The sequence below is a fragment of the Ostrinia nubilalis genome, chromosome 22, assembly GCF_963855985.1.
Source record: "Ostrinia nubilalis chromosome 22, ilOstNubi1.1, whole genome shotgun sequence".
NCBI lineage: Eukaryota > Metazoa > Arthropoda > Insecta > Lepidoptera > Crambidae > Ostrinia > Ostrinia nubilalis.
This window is the reverse complement of record NC_087109.1, coordinates 3,446,532-3,468,569: the sequence shown is the minus strand read 5'-3', so window position 1 is coordinate 3,468,569 and position 22,038 is coordinate 3,446,532. Positions and strand designations below refer to the sequence as shown.

At 37.6% G+C, this 22,038-nt stretch overlaps 2 protein-coding genes across 2 annotated transcripts in view; one reads left to right on the top strand and one right to left on the bottom strand.

Moving 5' to 3' along the window:
* Nucleotides 1–22,038, bottom strand: part of LOC135082867 (dual specificity protein phosphatase 23-like) — a 239,321-nt gene that overhangs the window by 119,712 nt on the left and 97,571 nt on the right. The window lies entirely within an intron of this gene.
* The window catches only part of LOC135082755 (tubulointerstitial nephritis antigen-like), a 62,084-nt gene that overhangs the window by 18,145 nt on the left and 21,901 nt on the right, over nucleotides 1–22,038 (top strand). The window contains exons 2-3 of the mRNA XM_063977521.1: nucleotides 5,253–5,398; nucleotides 6,485–6,680. Coding sequence (XP_063833591.1) covers nucleotides 5,253–5,398; nucleotides 6,485–6,680 — 342 coding nt within the window. The remainder of the gene's footprint in view (nucleotides 1–5,252; nucleotides 5,399–6,484; nucleotides 6,681–22,038) is intronic.

Below are 22,038 nucleotides of genomic sequence, written 5' to 3'. Positions count from 1 at the left end.
CAGATTTTTATTTTGTACTACTGGATATTTAAAAAACATTAAAGTAGTTAGTAGGCTTATTAATGTAGTAGCTGTTTGTTGTACATTAATTAAAAATTATAGATGTTTTTTCATGTACAATATGTTACAGTCAAAACTCATAATTGGTCAAAACCACTTTTGACCAAGGGCATCAGTCACCGATTTGACCGATTATGAGTTTTGACTGTAACGTAAACATACACTTTGGCACGGCCTAAATAATTTTACCGTCTGGCATTAGTTAACAGACCTATCATGTGCAACGAATGGATTTAAGTATGTAATTGTAAAGTGAACTGATTTCTGTGGCTAATTCTATGCTTTCCGTTCCCCAAACGTATTTTAGTCGAAGGCTAACATCGAACATCAAAGTGGACCGTAAATCAGTCAAACGTGCAGTGTGAATCAAGTGATTTATCATGCTTTGCATTGTTCAAAGAATGAGGGCTTATGAAGCTTGATGCAAGTTGGATGTGACCATTATTTGCGCGGTTAGGTGACGTTCTAAGGCTTATCTTAGGTATATTAACAAACGTCAAAAGTCTGTCAAACTCCATACAAAATGACAGGTTATAGTTACGGTTAAAGTTAAGGTGATGCAACTCAGCCTAATTATGTAAACTAGTCATTTAGGAATCGAACCTAGAACGTTGTGAGGGTCTAACTTTGAAGACGGACCGAAAAGTTGTCTAGCCAGATGAGCTGGACTGACGACCTGATAAAGGTTGTGGAAACCGCCTGAATGTGGGCACAAGACCAGTGGCTAAAAGAAACAAACGATAAAGAAAATGAAGTAATTTACTTGAAATTCCTTCACAGATTACATTCATCAACGAGTTAAACGTACCTAAACAATTTTTATCACAATAATTATCAATTTCGTTTGACCTCTCTGACATAAAAAAAAATCAATTAAAAAAGTTTATCTGTGTAGGTAACAAGACCGTCTGATGATCCCTACTAATAAAAAATGCGAAGTTATGTAGAGTTACAGACTCTGTCTGTCTGTAACGCCTTCACGTCTAAACAACCTAAACCAATTTTGATTTAAGGCATAGAGGTAGTATAGCTACCTAGTGAGTTTGAAAGAAAGAAAGAAACATTTATTGCCATGGACATCACAAAAGACAAAAGAGGTAAATAAAAAAAAAGCAAATAACACAGAGGTGACATAAAACATACAATGGAAGAGAAAGTAAACTGAGCAGTGCCACCCTGGTCGCACAGCGATGCCTATCGCAATGGGACCACTCAGCGGGTTATTCCTTCCGTATTCGACCCATGACAACTCAACCCATTTCTTCACTCATCCCAAATTAGTATTCCTAGCTCAACCCATTACATAATTTCGTTATTCTACCCAAATGCATTCCTTACTAAACCCAAAGTAAATATACCAAAAATAAGTATGGATAGCAAAACAACTTTTACTGTATTTTCAGAAATTTAATAATGATAAATACATACTAGTATGTACATTTATTTATAATTAAATAAAAAAAAAAACATCACCTACATGAAAAAATGATAGATATGAGTATGTTGATTAACTAAAATATATCAAAGATTTAATTTTATTTTAAGGTAAATTCATAAACAAATTAAGAGGCTCAAAACTTATACTGCGGGATTAGCTGTCCACATGAATACTTTATTATTTTTATTATGTCATCTCATACCGCTTGAAAAAAAATACATTGTATTATTTGAAATATTTGTACATTCATGAACAAGTGTCTGGGGAAAAAATTATACGCCATAGCTTGGTTATACTGATTTAATAAAAAATCACAGTCGTTTGATTTATAGTAGATTTATAGTGGATTTATAGTAGATTCTAATTAGTCATTATTTGATTTGTGTCCTTTTGTGAAAAACGTTTTTCAAATATATTATTGTATCAGAACTCCTGCAGTTTTATTTAATAGAATGATCTTAACACAAAAGTTAACTGAGCTTAAATTTCTAAAAAATATATTTTTATTCTGACCGTACATAAAAATCTTATATTTTTTAAGTGGTTTTAAAATGGGTTGAGCTAGGAATGTTTTTGGGGTGAATAAGGAACATAAAATTAAAAATTGGTTGTGGGTAGAGTAAGGAACAAAATTGGGTTGAGTAAGGAAAAAATAATGAGTGGGTTGAGTTGTCGTGGGTCGAATACGGAATAACCCCACTCAGCATATGCCGTGGCCCCCGGTGAGGGAGACCACGACGCTGGTTTTCAGTGTGCCCCATGCCGAGTGGTGGGAGTCACGAACACTAACCTATACTGCATAAAATATACATACAAATAATAATAATAGTTTCGGGAAAGATCATGGGATAATTTTAGCCCCGTTTTTGAATCAGAAACGCACGCAACAAAGTTTTTCTGTCAACATTTTACGCGAGCGAAGCTAATCTTAAAAATAATTAGGTACCTACCTAAGAAAATGTTATTTTTGCTTCTCATAGGTATTTTTGTATTTTCAATTAAAATACTTCGCGGCCCACTTCCACTAATGTCCTTCGCAAAACTTAATAATTCTGTCATATCTGACCTACTTGACAGTGCTAGAAATTAACATCTGTTACAATTCCCAGATATTATTATAAATACGCATATTGTGTTTAAATATTACATTACCTACGCGTACATTACAGTTTATTTGAAAAAAGAAAATGGCGAGTAACCTATTTAGTTTTTGATCGCTTTTTCTTTAACTGTAAAGTAAAAACAAAGGGAAAACTGGATTATAATAATCATCAGATCATTATTTTTAAACTCTACTGCAAGAGATCCACCTACAAAGGTGGACTGACGACATCATAAAGGTAGCAGGAAGGCGCTGGACGCAGGCCGCTACCAACCGGTCAACATGGAAATCGTTGGGGGAGATCTATGTTCAGCAGTGGACGTCCTATGGCTGAAATGATGATGATGATGACTGCAAGAGAACGATCTTCTCTACTAAATTATAAGTCCTACTAATACCTGCCTATGGTCTACACTTCCCACGCTAGCCAGACGGGTTGAGAAGTCCATCTTATTTACAACATAAGTAAGTAATGCAATGAAACAATACTGCCAGCTGTTAGTGAATCAACAGATGAAACAAATGAATGAACACCGCGATGTTCTCAATCGTAAAATAGATCGTTAAAAATAAAAGAAAGTGAACGCACCAATAAATATTCGCAAAGAGTTTGTAATCTGCCGTAAATCTGCGAAATGTAATCAAAACTTCTTATCGGCGCGAAGCCAAGTGGGTCAATGTACGCAGAGAGTAGGTATCGCCAGACGCGTCACTCGGTTTGTTTTTATTTAAATCACTTTATTCGCATTCGATGCGAAATCGCCGTATAAATACATCTGAACGCGTAATATCGAATCATCACAATCCAATTCGCACGCGAATTTGCTTTAATGATCATTTCACCTAGTTTTTGGACGTAAGCCTATTTTATTTATAGGTGTTTTCCTAATTTTATTTTTAAGTTTACACTAAACTAGTTAGATATGAACTGAACATCAATAACATTTGGTTTCATGCTAAGTGTATGTTTAATTTTTATTTTATTTGGAAACATGTAGAGTTTTTGTCCCTTTTTTGTCGAAACTTTTGCGAAATTGACAGAGTAAATAATACTTTAAGAAATTGAGGAATGTCACCAGACATTTACTTGATTTTTCACTTCTTTCGTTAGTTCGTTTCAGCCAAATGATGTCCACAGCTGAAAAAATGCCTCCTTCAAAGCTTTCCACAACGATTGGTCCTGCGCTGCCCACATTTTCACTTACTATTCATAAACCCTGCTGTACAAGGAAATACACGAAAATCTCTGCACACGAGTAACGAAACAATTAGTTGTTTTTTATCTTATCATTCGCCTACCTTGCAAGTTGCGTGTGTTTAACCTACTTTTTATCAAGTTCACAAAACAATTTAAAGTTGATAACATCTGCAAAGAAACGACCTTTACCTACAATTCTACTATAATATTTACGCATTTGCTAAGTTTGTGAAATGACGTGATTATTTTAAAAATAACAAAAACGTTTCTATGCGCCTCTTTATTCAATTGACATAGCACTATAGAGCACTTGCGTAGGCTATAAGATTTTAAACTTTCGCGTTTCATTTCAACTAAAATAAGAGATTTTTTTTTATTAGTTACACGTACCTACTCACGGCTTGACCCATATAAAACTAACATACAACATAAAAATATGTAACTCATATAAAATATCGCGTTGAGATTTGAGTTCCCTATTTTAATTGCATAGGCATTATTCAGTAGTTACGAGTATATGCGTCAAAGATAAAGGTGTAAGCACTTGCCCTTCTGATTCTGACGTGCTTAATCTTTGATCCAAGTTTAACGACAACATAAACCACTGCTAGATAACACAAAGTGTTCTCACTAGCCAATAATTGTTTTGTGAAAGTCGCCCTCCTGTACCGAGGTTTGTTATCGAACTGCCTATTATTTTAAGTTATGCATTTCTTAATAGGCTCTGCTCTAATACTAGTTTATGGTCGTAGGAACAGCCGGTAACTTAGCTCCTATAACAACTATAAAATGCCACAGTGTTTAGTGGGTTCTTTGTGGAAATTGTGTAAGTTAAAAGATTTTAACTTCATCATCATCATTTCAGCCATAGGACGTCCACTGCTGAACATAGGCCTCCCTCAACGATTTCCATATTGCCCGGTTGGTAGCGGCCTGCACCAAGCGCGTTCCTGCTACCTTTATGATGTCGTCGGCCGTCGGTTTTAGCTTTTTGTTTGAAAAATTTCAAATAAATTGTATGATGATAAGGTTACAATAAAAGTCGCAAATAGGTTTTAAAACGTTATCTTGAACAGTTTGTAATTTAATAGCCAGACGCGTGTTCTGGCTGGGAGAGACGAAAAGAATCTAGGTAGAGCCAGTTTCAATAAAATTCTATTGAAGTATGAGTCCAGTTAATGACAAAACCGAATCAAATTCGAACGGATCGGTATTTTGCGGGTTACTGCAAAAAAGATGTTCGTGTGAATGTTTTTATTAAAATGTACACTAAAAACGGGATCCTGCGAACGGGATGTCCTAAAAAGAGCTCTTAACTATTTTTGTTTTTGCTGACATCATCATCATTTCAGCCACAGGACGTCAACTGCTGAACATAGGCCTCCCCCAATGATTACCACTTGCAATTTTTTTTGTGATATGTTTATTAATTTATTTATTTATCCTTGTTCCAGTATATACTTCTTGATGCTATGCGTGGCGCTGGGCGCAGTGGTGGCGTATCGGGGAAACGACCTTCCCCCGGGACCGTACTGCGGGACTCCGGGAAGGCAGCAGTGCTGCGACAACCGGCAGGATGCCTGCTCTCACAGGATACTTGGTGAGTCCAGCTGTGGGAAAAGTAGGATGGATCCTTAGAGCCAAAGCACACGATGCGTTGCGGCGCCGTACCGCAAAGATTTCATAGCACCTGTTTTTTTAAGGGACGCGAGCTGGTCCTGTAAGAGCTTTTCCAGCTTCACCGATCAGTGGCGAACCCAACTAGGTGATTGCCCACGATGCTGTTGGATCAAAGTCCAGCCTACGGCGGGCTCACTCTATTGGGCCCGATCGAGGGGACTACGGATGCGGTCTGAGGGCGCCACGGTAGGCTCGGACCTCGGCTCAGGCCGTGTCCGGGGGACGGGTTTGGGGGCCGCACCGCTCGTGTGCCCGCCACAGATAATATCGTTTTATCCACGAAGACGCGCCCCACCAATTTTTCGTCGAAGAAAGAGAACTTTATTTTTTTTATTTTCTTGGTAAAACTTATTATTACTCGTAATACGACCCGGTCAAGTTACTGCGCACCTAGCTGGAATGCGACTCTCCCTTGCACTCACCCGCACCTCCCCGAATTCGTCCCGTTCCATACCAGAGCGTCGATGTGACGTCACAGTGCCAGGTACGCAGTTAACTCATAGTGGTGCTTAAAGGAAGGCAACATTATTATCTAGAATCTCGGAAACGAGCACATTATCAGCTGTTTTCTAGTTCAGCTGAGGTGACCTTGCTCGATCCTAAAGCAAACGAATGCGTAAGCCGTCTGAGCCAGTTTCGTAACCTGCTGATACGAGGTAAATAATGTCTGTGTGAGTGGTGACAATGGACTCTGTTAATTCGGTAGACCTGGGTTTGAGTCACAGATGGGGCACAAAATTAATGTTTGCTGTATTCAAAGTTACTTAGTGTGTCGCATTAAATGTATTTACTTAAATGTATGGCGGTGTCAACCAACAAGGGACGATCAACAACAGAAGACCAGCGTCTTGACATATCCCTTTCAGTCCCTTTGCGAGCAAGTTACGATAAATGCTGAGCCCAGGTCCCGGTCGGTACAGAATTTCCTAGTACTCATCTTTGTCTATTATGTGTATTTTCTAATTTTTTAATAGAACCATTAACTATAGTGAATACTTCTTTACAGACACTCTCTGCTACTGCGACCAGTTCTGCAACAGGACCTCGTCGCCCGACGATTGCTGTCCGGACTACGAGGAAGTGTGTCTTGGGATCAAGCCCACACCACCACCGCAACCGCTCCAAGAGTCTTGCAAGATGAATGGGAAGACCTACTTCCCACTGGAAGGCGCCGATACCACGATGAAAGACTGCAACACCTGGTGAGTAGAAAGTAGTTAAGACATATGATAATAGATGGCGCTGTTTCGGTATTTTGGGCGTTAGTTGCACGTGTTGGGCAATAGATGGCGTTGAACTGTGTGATGTGATTGATTTAAGTAGATATCGACTATAAATGGACTGTAATTGGTTATTAGCTGCCCATAGTCTTAAACGCATATTTGGCATTACAATGATTATAGCAGCATCATTGATACACTTTCAAGAGAAAAAAAACACAATATTTACGATTCATCTCATGTATTTCTTTAGAGCAAGGTCAATGGAATGGTTTGACCTGAATTTGTATGTGTTTTCGGCAACGCGACAATAATTCACTAGCAAAGACATGTCACGTAAGAATGTACGATAAATAATGATAATTATAAATAGCGTCGTTTCGTTTTACGTTTACATTGAAATTTTGTTTTCGACCCAGTTTTCAGGTTGACATATTTATGATTCGAGTTAAAGGTATAAGTGTGCCATGGTCCTGAAGGGTCAGAAAAAGGAGCATCATGATTCACTTGAGTACATAATATTTTTCCAAAGATAGACTACATTTACAGCCTGTCTTAAAAAAAGTTAGACTTCAGAGGGCTGAGTGTGAGTTTGAATCTTAACGTCCTCACTAGTGAGCGCTTTAAAAAAAATGTATGAAAATTTTAGTTCTTGAATCTTTCCGCTAGGAGCGCTGTACAATCCGTCATACATTTAATGACATTTTTTTACGCGCTCACTATAATGTAAACTCACATTAAGCCCTCTGCTGTATCTTTCATTTAAATACTCTAAAAAGTTACACGAAAACTTCACCTGTATTTCCTATTGTAAATATGTGAGTTAACAAACGACTTGTAGCGTTTCGTCGTCTTTATAGAATAAAAAACACTTCTTTTGTTCTCGCCAATGCTTAGAGCAAAGTAACATAATTAAGAAAGATTCCATTATCAGCAATCGTTTTGTCTCAGCTACTTATTTTGATCGATAAAGCTTGCATCTTTGTCTACAGCTGCTCTGTCTAACGCTCTTCCAGCCGGGCTAGGATGCATAAAATATGTCATCATCATCATCATCATCATCTCAGCCATAGGACGTCCACTGCTGAACATAGGCCTCCCCCAATGCTTTCCATGTTACCCGGTTGGTAGCGGCCTGCGTCCAGCGCCTTCCTGCTACCTTTATGATGTCGTCGGTCCACCTTGTGGGTGGACGTCCCACGCTGCGTTTTCCGGTACGCGGCCTCCACTCCAGAACCTTGCTGCCCCATCGGCCGTCAGTTCTGCGTACTATGTGCCCTGCCCATTGCCACTTCAGCTTGCTAATCCGTCGGGCTATGTCAGCGACTTTAGTTCGTTGTAGTTTAGTTTAGTTTAAAATATGTGAGCGAGGTCATAAAGTATATATGAGGTCATAAAATCTTATCGATGATTTTAGACGACAAATGTATGGGCTTATCGCGTAACACCGATAAAAATTTTCGCGGCTCGCAGTCTAGGCCTACAGAGCGAGTAAGTCTATTACAAAACTCTGTCGCATGATAACCAATTCTTCGAACCCAATGGATTCAGCCTTGGATCTATTAAAATATTTTGTTTACTTTTATTACTGTGACACAGTTGCGTTCATTTTTGATCGATCACCGAATACGGGGTTGATTTATTCGTGTTATCTATCACTTTCTTTAATTTAGGCCAGATTTGTTAGGCGATCTCTTGTCTAGACATTTTGTTAATTTATTGGTGTAGCTACATGAGTCTGCAGTAGGTAATTTAGGTAATAAAAATTTGCAAGTAGTTATGTACATTGACACATTACATAAAAAAGATAATATTCCTACGTCACATTTAAAAACAAGAAAAAAGTAACGAGTTTGGTTTGCCACAGCAGCAGTCATACAATTGTTTCATGAAAATAAAAAAAGAATTTAAACTTTTCTTTATTGGACTTCATGGCGGGATGTTAGCGCGCCATGTTTTTTTTTGCATAGCATCTTTTCGTCCAAAATAACTCAATGCCATGCCTCAAGCCGAAAGTCTATAATCAGTGTGTACTGTGTGTTACCTACCATATGTGATGACATACGGCTCCGAAACGTGGCTTCTCACTAATAGGCCTCATAAAGAAGCTCAAAGTTGCACAGCGTGCTATGGAAAGGGCTATGCTCATTGCTCGGTGTTTCTTTACGAGATCAAATCAGAAATGATGAGATCCGTAAACGAACTAAAGTCACTGACATAGCCTGACGGATTAGCAAGCTGAAGTGGCAATGGGCAGGGCACATAGTACGCAGAACTGACGGCCGATGGGGCAGCAAGGTTCTGGAGTGGAGGCCACGTACCGGAAAACGCAGCGTGGGACGTCCGCCCACAAGGTGGACCGACGACCTGATAAAGGTAGCAGGAAGGCGCTGGATGCAGGCCGCTACCAACCATGCGATGTGGAAGTCATTGGGGGAGGCCTATGTTCAGCAGTGGACCTCCTATGGCTGAGATGATGATGATGATGATGATGATGATGATGATGATAATGAAAATCCATGATTGTAGCAAGCAGTTGAAAATCGCAATAAATCAATGAAACTGATTGATATTGTTTGTTTACTGTTCATTACAATGCATTGCAGTAGAATTGTATTGTAACCCACCATTTTAGAGGGCGTGATCTTGTACAATGATGCAGTGTTTATTTTCGAACCCAGGTGCGCACGAGGGCTGCCAATAGCTCAGTTTTTATTTACCTAAATACTAGATGATGCAGCTATGAATCATCAAAATTCTTTTCTGTGGCTCTATGAATAGCCTGATGATTGAGTGGCCTGACTGGAGACCTTTTCTAACGGGCACGAATGACGTTTATAATAAAAATGTGCGTCCTTGTCTGCAATTTTGTGCATTTTGCATGTATTTTTTTATATGTTGTGATGTGTCATTTGTATGTTTTTTTACTTACAAGACTTTATAGCCTTTATTCAAAGATTCAATGATAGATGGATTCTTTGAATTAAGAATTTATAAAATTCCGTATCCTGGTGTGAGATTAGCCTATAATAACCATCCCCTAAGTAATTAAAATGCTTAGCGAATAGAGTCGTTTCTCAAACTAAATTTTAAATAAACAACTTGAAAAAATATAAAATCCAGTGTCTAAGTAGCTCAGTTGGAAGAGCAGTTTCCCAGCAAGCGGAAGGTCGGCAAGGGGTTCGAGTCCCGCCTTAGGCAGTTCGATTTTTTCAAGTTGTTTATTTAAAACATCACCTAAGTGTATTAATGACCAGTATTTGTATTGCCGCTTTATCATTCGAACCACAATCCGAAAATTGTAATTACAGATCAGGGCAGGTCATTAGCCAAAATGCCCACTGTAATCACTCTATTATTAGTTTGACTTTTGTGAAACTTTATCTCAAATGTCAAGTGATTTCACGGGCTAAAATACATTTTTTGGTAGAGCACAGCCCTATCAACTATCGCCCATTCCGCTGGCGCGACGCCATACCGTGGAATAACTAGTGGATGTTCGAATAGCGATTAATAAATTATTGTAACATTTGTAGATGTTGTTACACAATTTGTATATAATCGTTACATTGCTTTAGCAATTTAAGCTACTATTAGCCGAACGATAACGGCCTGCATCTACCGGGCCGCTACCAACCGTGCGATGTGGAAGTCATTGGGGGAGGCCTATGTTCAGCAGTGGACGTCCTGTGGCTGAAACGATGATGATGATGAGCCGAACGGTGAATGGTGTGGAATAACCGACTCAACATCCGAGGAACGCGGGTTGTAACCCCGATGCCACTCAATTATTGTGGTGAGGCTAATCGACTATTTGTGGTGAGGATATACTCGACTATGGTTAGCCCACTCGTAACACAAGCATATTTAGCTTAGTCCTGAGGTTTTCAGGTTTCAGTACCTTTCTTCTCCACTAATAGTCCAGTCAAATTAGACATGAACCCTGCATTAATTCGCATACAGCTGAAAATTGGTACGAATGTTCGGAGCACCATTATGAATTAACTGTGAAAAGTCCCCATCGATCCGACATGTGCTAAAAAAAAAATTCAAGGTCAAACTTAAAAAATACGGGTTTTTGAGATTTTCAGCTAAACGGTAAGTTTTATCACAAAAATATGTGTGACAAGGTTTAAGACCATACAATTATCTATCAAAATTGTCTATACACTTTCTCCTAAGAGTCAGCGTTTCTGAGATTCGATGATCCGAAGAGTCAAAAAAGTGTTTTCTTCATAACGGTCTTACACATAAATCCAATGTGATTTCGCCTCGTGCCTCGACTCAGCATTGTATCATGATGTGTTGTCGACGTCGAATATAAAATGATCAACCTCAATGTCGTCTGTCATCTTTAATTATCGAAAAATGGGTGCAACTTTGACGAAGGACTGCACCGTGAGGTTCTAAGATACGAAGTTTTCGTGTTTATTATATTTAAGAGCTCTTATATGCACACGTCACTACTCTACTTGTAACTCTATGGTCACTCTTTTAGCCCGACCAAGTAAGACAGTCCAGGTTATAATAATTCGCATAGAGCTGAAAATTTGTGTGAATGTTGAGAACACCATCCTAAATGAAATGTCAGAAGTCCCCGACGCGACGATCTGTCATTGAAAAAAAAAAGTTTTCGAATTCCCAAGTTTTTTGCATTTTTTGGCCAAGTAGTAAACTTATCATAAAAATAGATAAAAAATAATAGTAGATCATAAAATTATCCATAAAAAATATTTTTACCCCTTTTTCCTAAGAGTCACCGATTATATGAGATAGAACGAATCAAAAAGTTAGTTAAGATGTTCTCGTTATATGAACATGTTTCCACAACACCTATGATGGTTATTTGGCGCATTTTTTTTACCAGGTTTCCCCAGTAGGCCTTTTTTAAGATGTATTTGTTATTCTGTTCAATTCAAAACTATTTTAATAGAGTTGAAGTTGTGGACTTGTGGAGTAGTTAACAGAATGCGAATTCTTCAACTTTTTGCATCGTTACCACATAAACGGTGACTCTTAGGAAAAAGGGGCAAAGACACTTTTAATAGATAATTTTATGATCTACTACTATTTCTTATCATTTCTTATGATAAGTTTACTGTTTGGCGGAAAAATGCAAAAAACTTGGACTTCGTAATTTTTTTTTTTCAAATGACGGATCGCCGGGGACTTTTGACATTTCATTAAGGATGGTGTTCTCAACATTCACACAAATTTTCAGCTATATGCGAATTATTATAACCTGGATTTTCTGAAAGTGTATAGACAATTTTGATAGATAATTGTATGGTCTTAAACCTTGTCATACATATTTTTGTGATAAAACTTACTGTTTGGCTGAAAATCGCAAAAACCCGTATTTTTTTTAACTTTGACATAGAATTTTTTTTTAGCACATGTCGGATCGATGGGGACTTTTCACAGTTAATTCATAATGGTGCTCCGAATATTCGTACCAATTTTCAGCTGTATGCGAATTATTGCAGGGTTCATGTCTAATTTGACTGGACTATAAGCTCTGTTGCGCAGGCCGCGTAGTTTTCTTTTGGAAAATGGAGCGAAGTTTACCACTTCGCTCTGTGAAAAGCTACAAAAAGCAAGTGCGAAACGATTTCGGAAACAAAACTGCCACAAATGTTACTTTATCTAATTGATTCTTATTTTGATGTGAATAAAAGTTATTTATTTTCTGCAAATAAGCTTTTAAAAAGCGCTTTTACATGTTTACCTACCGATAAAATTGACAGGAGTCGCCAAGTCGCCGGTTCTCATGTGTAGAGTCTAAACCCCGTTAGGAGTTAAAATATTATTTCAGTGTGTTAACTGCAAAATTATGAGTTAACCCATAAATATTTATGCACGAGTGATAGTCTAAAACGACGTACGGTCGGCGTCAAATAGTTCGGGACACCCAAAGTGGCCAATAAGTTCGCAGCACGTCTTTGTTACAATGAGGGCTATCGTTTTTATACTTAACAGTTGGCACCCCTGGCGATTGACAGGACCTTACTCTACAGTGGCGCCATCTTGATGAGTGCAAATGCGATAGTCCTCCTACCACTTTCGCGCTCACCAGTTGGTGCCACTGTCTTCGCTGCTAGCAAGTGACAGAACCTTACTCTACAGTGGCGCTAACTGGTGAGCGCTAAAACGATAGCCCTCAGTGGAATAAGGTTGTGTTGTCCACTTTTTGGCCACTTTGGGTGTCACGAACTATTTGGCGCTGACTGTACATAGTCGTAGCGACCGCGTAACATATTTGGCACCTTTAGTGTCGGATTTATTGTTTGTTATTTTGGGACACGACGATCCATTTTATGTTGTTTCTGGTGTTTTGTCCACGTGTTCAGATATTTATATGGATTTCAGAATTCTATGCCGTAGTCATAATTTTATTACTGAAAAACAAAATTTTATTTAGATGTGCGATGTGCGTAGTAGATAATGTTCTTCAATGACCAATCCATGCCGGACCGAATACGGACATGACGTAATGTGGACAGGTAGACCGACGGTCTGGTGAGGGTCGCGGGAGGTGCCTGGATGCGGGCTGTGTAAGACCGGTCGTTGTGGCAGTCCTTGAGGGAGGCCTATGTCCAGCAGTGGGCGTCATTTGAAACGAACGAACGAACGGCCAATCAATGAGTACCTAGTGAGTTGGACTCTCTCAGTTCGAAGTCTGATAGAACTTACTCCCAACTGGACTGATCCAGTTCCTCTGAAGCAATGGAAAATCAATCCTCAGTTTGAAGAGCATTTTCAAGATTTTAAACAATCGGTCCTTTACGTCTTTTCACTAATGGTGTCATTATGTTTATCACCAGGGTTGACCTCAGATTTTACGACCCACACGATATGAACGTAGTAAACTTCCTTCACGTATTTCATACTTCGTTCGTTTCAGCCAAATGACGTCCACTGCTGGACAAAGGCCTTCCCCAAGGACTTCCATGACGATACTTACTTATTTCATACTTAGGTAATCATCCTACTAATTTATAAATGCGAAAGTTTGGATGTCTGGATGTTTGTTACTCTTTCACGCAAAAACTACTGAACGGGTTTTGTTGAAACTTCACAGTATTATTGTTTAAAACCCAGAATAACATATAGGCTATAATTTATGACGATTTATGTGTAACTTAATTTCACGCGGGTGAAGCCGCGAGCAAAAGCTAGTCCACAATATACTTTGGCATTATTTTATCATTACATCATCATCATTATCATAATATCAAGCAAAACCTCGATTTGATTGCAAGTGAATCACTAAAATACTGGAGTGATGACTTGTGTCACTTGACTCGTGTACAATTCAAGGTAGTATTGAAATTATGTATTTTCTGTTAAAATTTTTATGTAAGCAAATATTTTTCCGTCAAGTTGTTTATAAATATGAATTCAGAGTTCAAAGTTCAAGTTTGTTGTGGTATTTATATATTCAGTGTTTCAAAATTATTGTTTATTTTTCACAAAAACGTACAAAGTTTCATGAAGTGCTCATAATAGTCATGATATAATCATAAACTTAGCTTCGAAGGCACTCGTGACATTTTGATATGATGGACAAGACACAGTCAACATTTTCAATTTGATGTTTTTCAAATTCAGTAGATTTTATTCCTCTTTTAAAATCTTGTAGATTTATGCCCGTTTTCACCATCAATCCCTAATTTTTGAGTGACGCCTATGAAAAAAAAATCTGTTATGTGTTACCATAGGGGTCACTTAAAAATTAGGGATTGATGGTGAAAACGGGCATTAGTCTTCTTTGCGTTGTACTTCTTTTCTTAATACCTATTAATAGATTAGAATGATTGGTAGGTATTTAACGGACTACATCTATCTATCCATACTACTCTTTACCAACAAATTTTGAAAGCCTTTTTCAGTTATTTTAGCCTTTTTGTCATTTAACTTGAAGCCACAGTGGTATGTACTTGATTTAATTGTTTAACCACTTACCTACCTTCTATAAAAACACCCAAAACAATACTTTACAAACAGAGATATTTTAAGCACACAAATATTTTGTAGGTATACTCGTACTCGTAATGCGGGGGTCGAACCCGCGACCTTGCGCTATGTATCGTAACTGAGTTCTCTACCAGTTCAATCTGTATCTATGTGAGAGATACCAACTTACATAATAAGATGTTTAAACATTTTTCTAGACGACCGAATGTCTAGAAAAGATTTTTACCATTCTAAACGAGAATCAGCATTAGATATTTAAAGAATGCTAAAAGCAATCGGCCGTTGGCATAAAAAAACAAAAGATTCACAATAAACCAGTTTCGAACAAAACGACGCATTTGAAGTAATTTATTGTGTCGCAGCTGATGTATTGACTCAGGCATTTGTTTGTGTGTCTAAATATAAGTTTTACTGTTGCACCTGCTTATTGAGGGTAATAAGGCACTGAGTGACTCATACTTCTTTATTACCATTGCTCTAAGAAAGTCGAACATTGGGAGAATTACGAGTAGAGACAGATTGTAAGACCTTTGAAGGATTTCCATCAGCAATACAACACCTTTAATACATAGTTTAGTGAAGATTCATACCATGGATTCTTACGACGCATACCATGGATTTCTTAGCACTACAATAATAGTAGGGCTAGGTATTGTTTAAAAAGCTCTAAGATCGTCAAAAATCTGTCAAACTCCATACAAAAAATACCGGCTATCGTTATACATAGTTATGGTCAAAGTTAGTTGGTACAGCTCAGCCTGCCTAGGCGTAGACCACCGACTTTTAGTTGGCCGATAGTTGAGTCGGTCTGTTGATCAGTATGGAGATGATATGAAAGTGCGCACATTACACCGATTTGGTATCTTCCGATTCTTCATACAAATTAGAATCTGGCCCAACTATCGGCCAACTAAAAGTCGAGGCTAAGCGATCACAACGTGATACCAGTTCTCGCTTGGTGTGATTTAATTAATTTACTCTACATAACTAAATTGAATAAAATAAAAAGAGCTAAATCACACTTGTTATACTAAAATAATATATCTTCCTTCAACAACCAAAAGAATCCACACGATGATCTCAGATTTGATCTTGCAAATTAATAACTAGGTACAATGTAGAGTAACACAATAATCTTTACTATCACTGACCATGGTTACCATTATTAATATTATATAACTCAGCTAATTTTACAAGGAGTCCGATTTCACAAGTAACCTGCAACGTGTCGAACTTACGACGTGACATCAGACTCGTATATTATCAAAACAATACAATCGCATTGATTTTTATTTTGCTGTTCGCTCATTTGGAATCGCGCATTTTTACTGACGTTATTTTCTCATATTATGGATAGCTTACGAAGATTTTAGTTAGTCATTTATTTCTGCAAATAGGCTTTTAAAAAGAGATTTTACAGGTTTTTAAAAACCGTATTTCGTAGTAGGCGTTTTAAAAATCGTGTTTCGTAGTAGGTAGGTACTACTACGAAATACGTCACCCTGTATTACAGTGTTTTTAGCAAATAAACGTTTTGAATTTGAATTTACGCTTTTTAAACGCTGTCTACTTCAATAATTTGATGGAAAGAAATTGCTTAATAAATCTAAACTAAAAGTTATCATCATTATAAACAAGAAAATCTGTTGTTATTTTTACGCAAAATCTATTGGACGGATTTTGATGAAACTTTACTAACTTACTTAATATGCTAATAGAATAAAATTAAACATATTTTTATGATACATCTAAGCGGAAGAATTCGAGAGCAAAGCTAATTATAAATACACAACCGACTTATTTTAAATATTACATATTTTATCAAATGTTTTAATTAAATATCATGAAAACAATACAAATGTAGCACGAGGCTGTTTTATTAGTGACGGCTGACGACAATAACCGTGATTCAGTACGTCGATCGATATTACTTACCGATCATTCATCATACATCAGAAGGCTGCAGCCGCTATAATGCTAGCCTGTAGGTGCGCACGCGCTTGTTTTTAACCGACTGTCGGAAGGAGGGTTATGTTTTTTGTTGTGTAACTGGAATAGTGCGTAAGCCCTAACGTAAGCTAATGGTAAACACACTGTACCGGGACGAAATACTTTTGCAGAATTGAATATCCTTATGAAAGCTTTTTTCTGCAGTTTTTTAAGCATGTTATTATCTACGAGTAGGTTTATGTATGGGAAATATAGCTTTTGCCTGCGACTTCGTTCGCTTTGGTTTGGTTAGAGAGAACAAAAGCTGGCTAAAAAAGATTTGAACTTCAAAAGAAATAGTTTATTTTCGTATTCAAATGAGTTCTGCGGTGGAATTTATTATTTCATTGTGTTCCTAAAATGTCTGGACTTTTTCTGGAATGTACGATTTTTTGGGTTAATTTTGCAAGGAGAACTACACAGTATCCTTAAATTCGAACATACAGAAACTACACATTCTTTTTTCCTTTTTATAGAACCTATTCAATAATATCAGTTGTAAACAGTCACTGTGAGCCATAATTTTTAGTAAAATATGGCGCTATAAATATCTCGTAATTTACTAAAATTATAGCTATCTGTAACGTCCGGAGGAGGCTTCGCACAAGTGACTATTAATTCATATTACAATCTTATTTTTATCTGTGTATAATTAGTGGAAACCGACACTAGACCTGTATTCTGAAACAATGTGTATTTTTTTTAAATATTTATGGCTTCACGTACCTAATAATTATCTCGCACCTGTTTTCATTGTAAATATTATTTTCTGTTGAATATTCACAGCTTTTTCGATGGTCAGCCTATACTAGATACTACCTTTTAGACCTTATTAAATCGAAGAAAAGATACACACATCTACATAGTTGTTATATGTAGTTTATAGTAGGTACTGTGGTTTATCTAAATTGTCAAATGACCACGAAAATAATAAAAGGGACTTGACTAATAAAGCCCAGAACAGACGGTGAAACGCAACTGCAACGAAACTGCAACTGCTAGTAATTACTTTTGAGTTGCATCTAAGTTTCTGCCATAGCGTCCGTTGAGAAACCACACATGACGCGACCAGTTTGTAACTTTCAGTTTCATTTTCATTCATCAGAATCGTCAGAAAGTTGCCGTTTCGTTGCAGTTGCGTTTCACCGTCTGTTCTGGGCCTTAGCCACAGATTTATGGCCACGGAAACCAAACTCTGATTTTAAAACTAAGCGACGGATCTTCATAGCACACACAGTGATAGTCCTGTTATTGGAGCTAAGCAGAGTGTAAAAAGGCTCTACAAAAGCCAACTGACAAAAAATATCTTAGGAAATATTACACAATTTCTAACACAAAAAAATCTGTTACATCCATAGCAACGTCTAAAAATAGGCTTTTAAGTCAATCAATGTCAAGTAGTACGATACATCAGGCGCTCGAGTTGATCAAATATTGGTTTGATTATGTGATTCCACTTGTGGCCATTTTGGATGTGGGCGTAGCTAAGGAAAAATCGTTGGTTCTTTTCAGCCAAATGACGTCCACTGCTGGACAAAAGCCTCCCCCAAGGATTTCCACAACCACCGGTCCTGCGCTGCCTGCATCCAGATGTTCTTCCCGCGACCTTCACCAGATCGTCGGTCCATCTAGTGGGGGGTCTGCTGATTTAGTAGCAATAGTATCTAACTTTTTTATGAATAAAACTGTAGAATAATTTGTATAAGAATGAGATGAGTTAAGATACAAAACCAACGTTAAAATCGTCTGAGTCAAAGGTCAAACTGTCTCAGTAATATTTAACATTAACGTTTTTGCAATCAAAAGGCTTCTTCACAAAGACTCCAACTCAAAGTTATTCAGTCGTATTTGTTTGATTGTAAGATAAAGGCTTGTTCCCACAGAAATCCTGTTTAGCTGGATTCAGTACTGCAGGATGCCGCATAACTGTCATGTGAACACACATTTTTTAAAAATTCCAGTTGAATCGGTGATCGGTCTATTGAATCGGTATTTTGCGGGACACTGTGACAAACCAGATGTTCATGTGAAAGTGAATATTTAACACGTAATACCTACTTCCAAATGGAATCCTGCGAATAATAGTTCCTGCAATAAACGGGATGTCTCAGTGAACAAGCCCTTATTCCGAATGATCTCACGCGAAAAGTGTCCCCTAATGACCACTGCCAAACGACAAAAGCTCACGGCGCGCATAATATTAAGGCATGACCACCTTTAAAGGTGCTTACCTACCTTTAGCGTTCGCCTGTAACGTAACAATGCAAGGCTAGATTTAATGTTGCCACTGTTGGATTGTTTTATCCACAACGAGGAAGCTCTTGGCCTGCATTTCACCTGATGGAAAAGGATGATCAGCCATAAGGTGTAAGCGAGCTTCACCTTCACCTTCATCCTCAACTACAGAGGAACTAGCTATCTTACCTCTAACTGCTGGAACACAACAATGTTGTTAACACTTCTATGGTAGCACTTTGTATCGCTGTATGAATTCTCAATAAATAAATAAACATTGCTGTTATGTCAACAGACCTAAGTAAGGTGGTGGTTAGCTACCACTACCACATCAATGTTTATTTATTTATAAGGCGGACTGGATTGGACAGCATAGAGTGCGATTCACTCCAGTTACTACTCATTTTCACCAGATTGGGTAGTCTTAAATTTTTGGTGGAGATGGATACCCGTAGCTTGGAAGGAAGAGGAGGCTAACGTTCATTAGTGGACTATTTGTATCGTTATGTATGTATGTACTGTAACATCTGTAATGCTCGCTTAATTAAGCACATTATTCACGCTAAAGCACCCAGTGTATGAGCACCATTATGTTGCTGGCTGGTATGACGCGAGTGACGTCAGAATGACGTTCTGACGCTGGCATCTGACATTCTAACAGTAGAATGCGGTGTAATAAAACAGTAATGTTATTAAGTTTGGTTAACATAATAATATTTAACGCCGCAGTTAGATTGTGTTAAGATTTTATCAAAATAGATCCAAAGGTTTAGATTTGCTATTTAATTGATTTGATATTATATGATTCACAAATCTGTCAATACATTATTAAAATACCTACTAACTTAATAAATTCATGGCGTTTTGCTTGCGCACTTCTGGAGATACAAAACGACTACCGTGTGAAGTAACAGAGCTGTAGTTTCGGGTTCGAATCCCGTAGAAGGCCGATGTTACAGTGATAATGAGTTCGAGCTATTTCCGGAATCATGAAAATGAACGTATCGTATAATTTTAGAATCTTTCTACATTTATTTATTCATTCATTCATCGTGGTGTAAGTTTCTTTTACTTTTTTTAAGGGTTTTTTTCATAACTACAAAGTGTTTACATATTTTTAAATACGTAATATGTTTTTCACGGCCATCGGGCTAAGTCCATTCCATAGAGCTAATATAAATTCAAGCAGTTAAACTTACTACGAGATGATATTGACATGCATTAAATTTTCAATACAGTGAATACTGGTAGGTACTTAAACTAAACTGAACTAAACTGGTAGAGAGGAAATCATTGGGGGAGGCCCATTTTCAGCGATGGGCATATCTATGACTGAAATAATGTATGAGAAATGAATAGTTTTTACATCAATTTGTGGGCAACGAACAGAAATAAGCGCGAAGCTGTTATCTTAATAATTATTAAACTTTAAATTAATTTGTATGACTTACCTGTTAATATTACGGAATGCAGTTTGAACTGCGCATGAGTGCGGTTTATTTTCTTCCCACGGGAACTGATTCCTGGAGAGAATCCGACACCCGCGATGATAATGTGGTTGCCTTGAAAAAAGATGTTATTAATTTACTTAAATGTCGCTAAGCTTGATTGCAGGCTTGAATCAACCTGATATTCCATGACATAGGTACAGTCAGCTTCAAATAGTTCATGACACATTGAGGGCTATCGTTTTAGCGCTCACCAGTTAGCGCCACTGTAGAGTAAGGTCCTGTCACTTGCTAGTAGCGAAGACATTGGCACCAACTTGTGAGCGCTAAAGTGGTAGGAGGACTATCGCATTTGCACTCATCAAGATGGCGCCACTGTAGAGTAAGGTCCTGTCAATTGCCAGGGGTGCCAACTGTTAAGTACAAAAACGATAGCCCTCATTATAACAAAACGTGTTGCGAACTTTTTGGCTACTTGAGTGTCACGGACTGTAATAATCTTAAACTTTCCTTTTCGCTTCTCCGTAGTCGAGTAAAAAGAAAATAGAATATAGAAGATACGAATTAGTTTAGAGGTTTTTTTTAAATTTTGATTACGAATGGCAAATGTCATTGTAGGTACCTACTCCTACATCCTACGCGAAAAGACTATGACTAATTTTGCGAACATTAATACTTATTTGGCTTGCACAATGAGTAATCAAGTAAGTGCAAATAAATCAATTTGATTTTGATTTTTTTTTAATTTTTAAACAAACAGCAACCGTCCAGAAATACTGGGAAATTCTAAGTATTTAGAAGATAATTTACTTTAAGGAGATAATTCTCAAAGAGTGATGTAGTGCATTTTAAGTCCCTAATAATAATATGTGCACAATTGTTCATTAAACCGCACCGCAAACAAAAAATCGGTAGCCGATTCTGACCGTCAGTTTGTTGACAGTTACTCTTTTAAAGTTAAGTTTGTTAAGTATTTTGGATGTCTACAATGACCAAAAAGAGGCAAACCCAAGCAAATACGACATTATCCTCAAAGTCCGTAATCTGTAATGTATTTTTAGGAAATTAAAACCTTAAATAACCTTATTGGCAATAATAAACAAACTCCAAAAATCCCGAATTACTTCTCAAACATTGCATTTTGAATGTCCACGAATTAGGTAGGTACAGTCAGCGTCAATAATTCATGACATCCAAAGTAGCCAAAAAGTTCGCCACACGTCTTTGTCACAATAGGGATGTTTCCTGGGTAAAAAAGCAAGAGCTTTAATTAATCCGTCATTTAGCTTATCAAAAACTACTCGACACGTATTTTTCAGTTTTTAAAACTAATGAAAATGTAAAGAGATAAAGCGTGCCAAAGTTCTAAAGAAAAGGCCCGTGACGTCAGTGCGTAAAAGTGCAGTACCACAGAATAAGTAATAGTACAGGTACAGAAGGATTACTCCGCAAGACGATTTAAATAAATGCGAGTCTTGCTACGACGCGATACAGTGGAATTCAGCTCGCACAGCACTACGTACCTACAATTTTATTCACCTACAAGTTTTGTCTCTTTCTATCGCGTGCCTCTGAACTCTTCTTACGCTGTTAGGGTTGCTGTCTAGTAGTTTCTAGTAAAAAAATAATTAATCTACTTATTTGTAATGAGGTACGTATGTAGGTAAGTACGCATTCATTATGGAAAACCT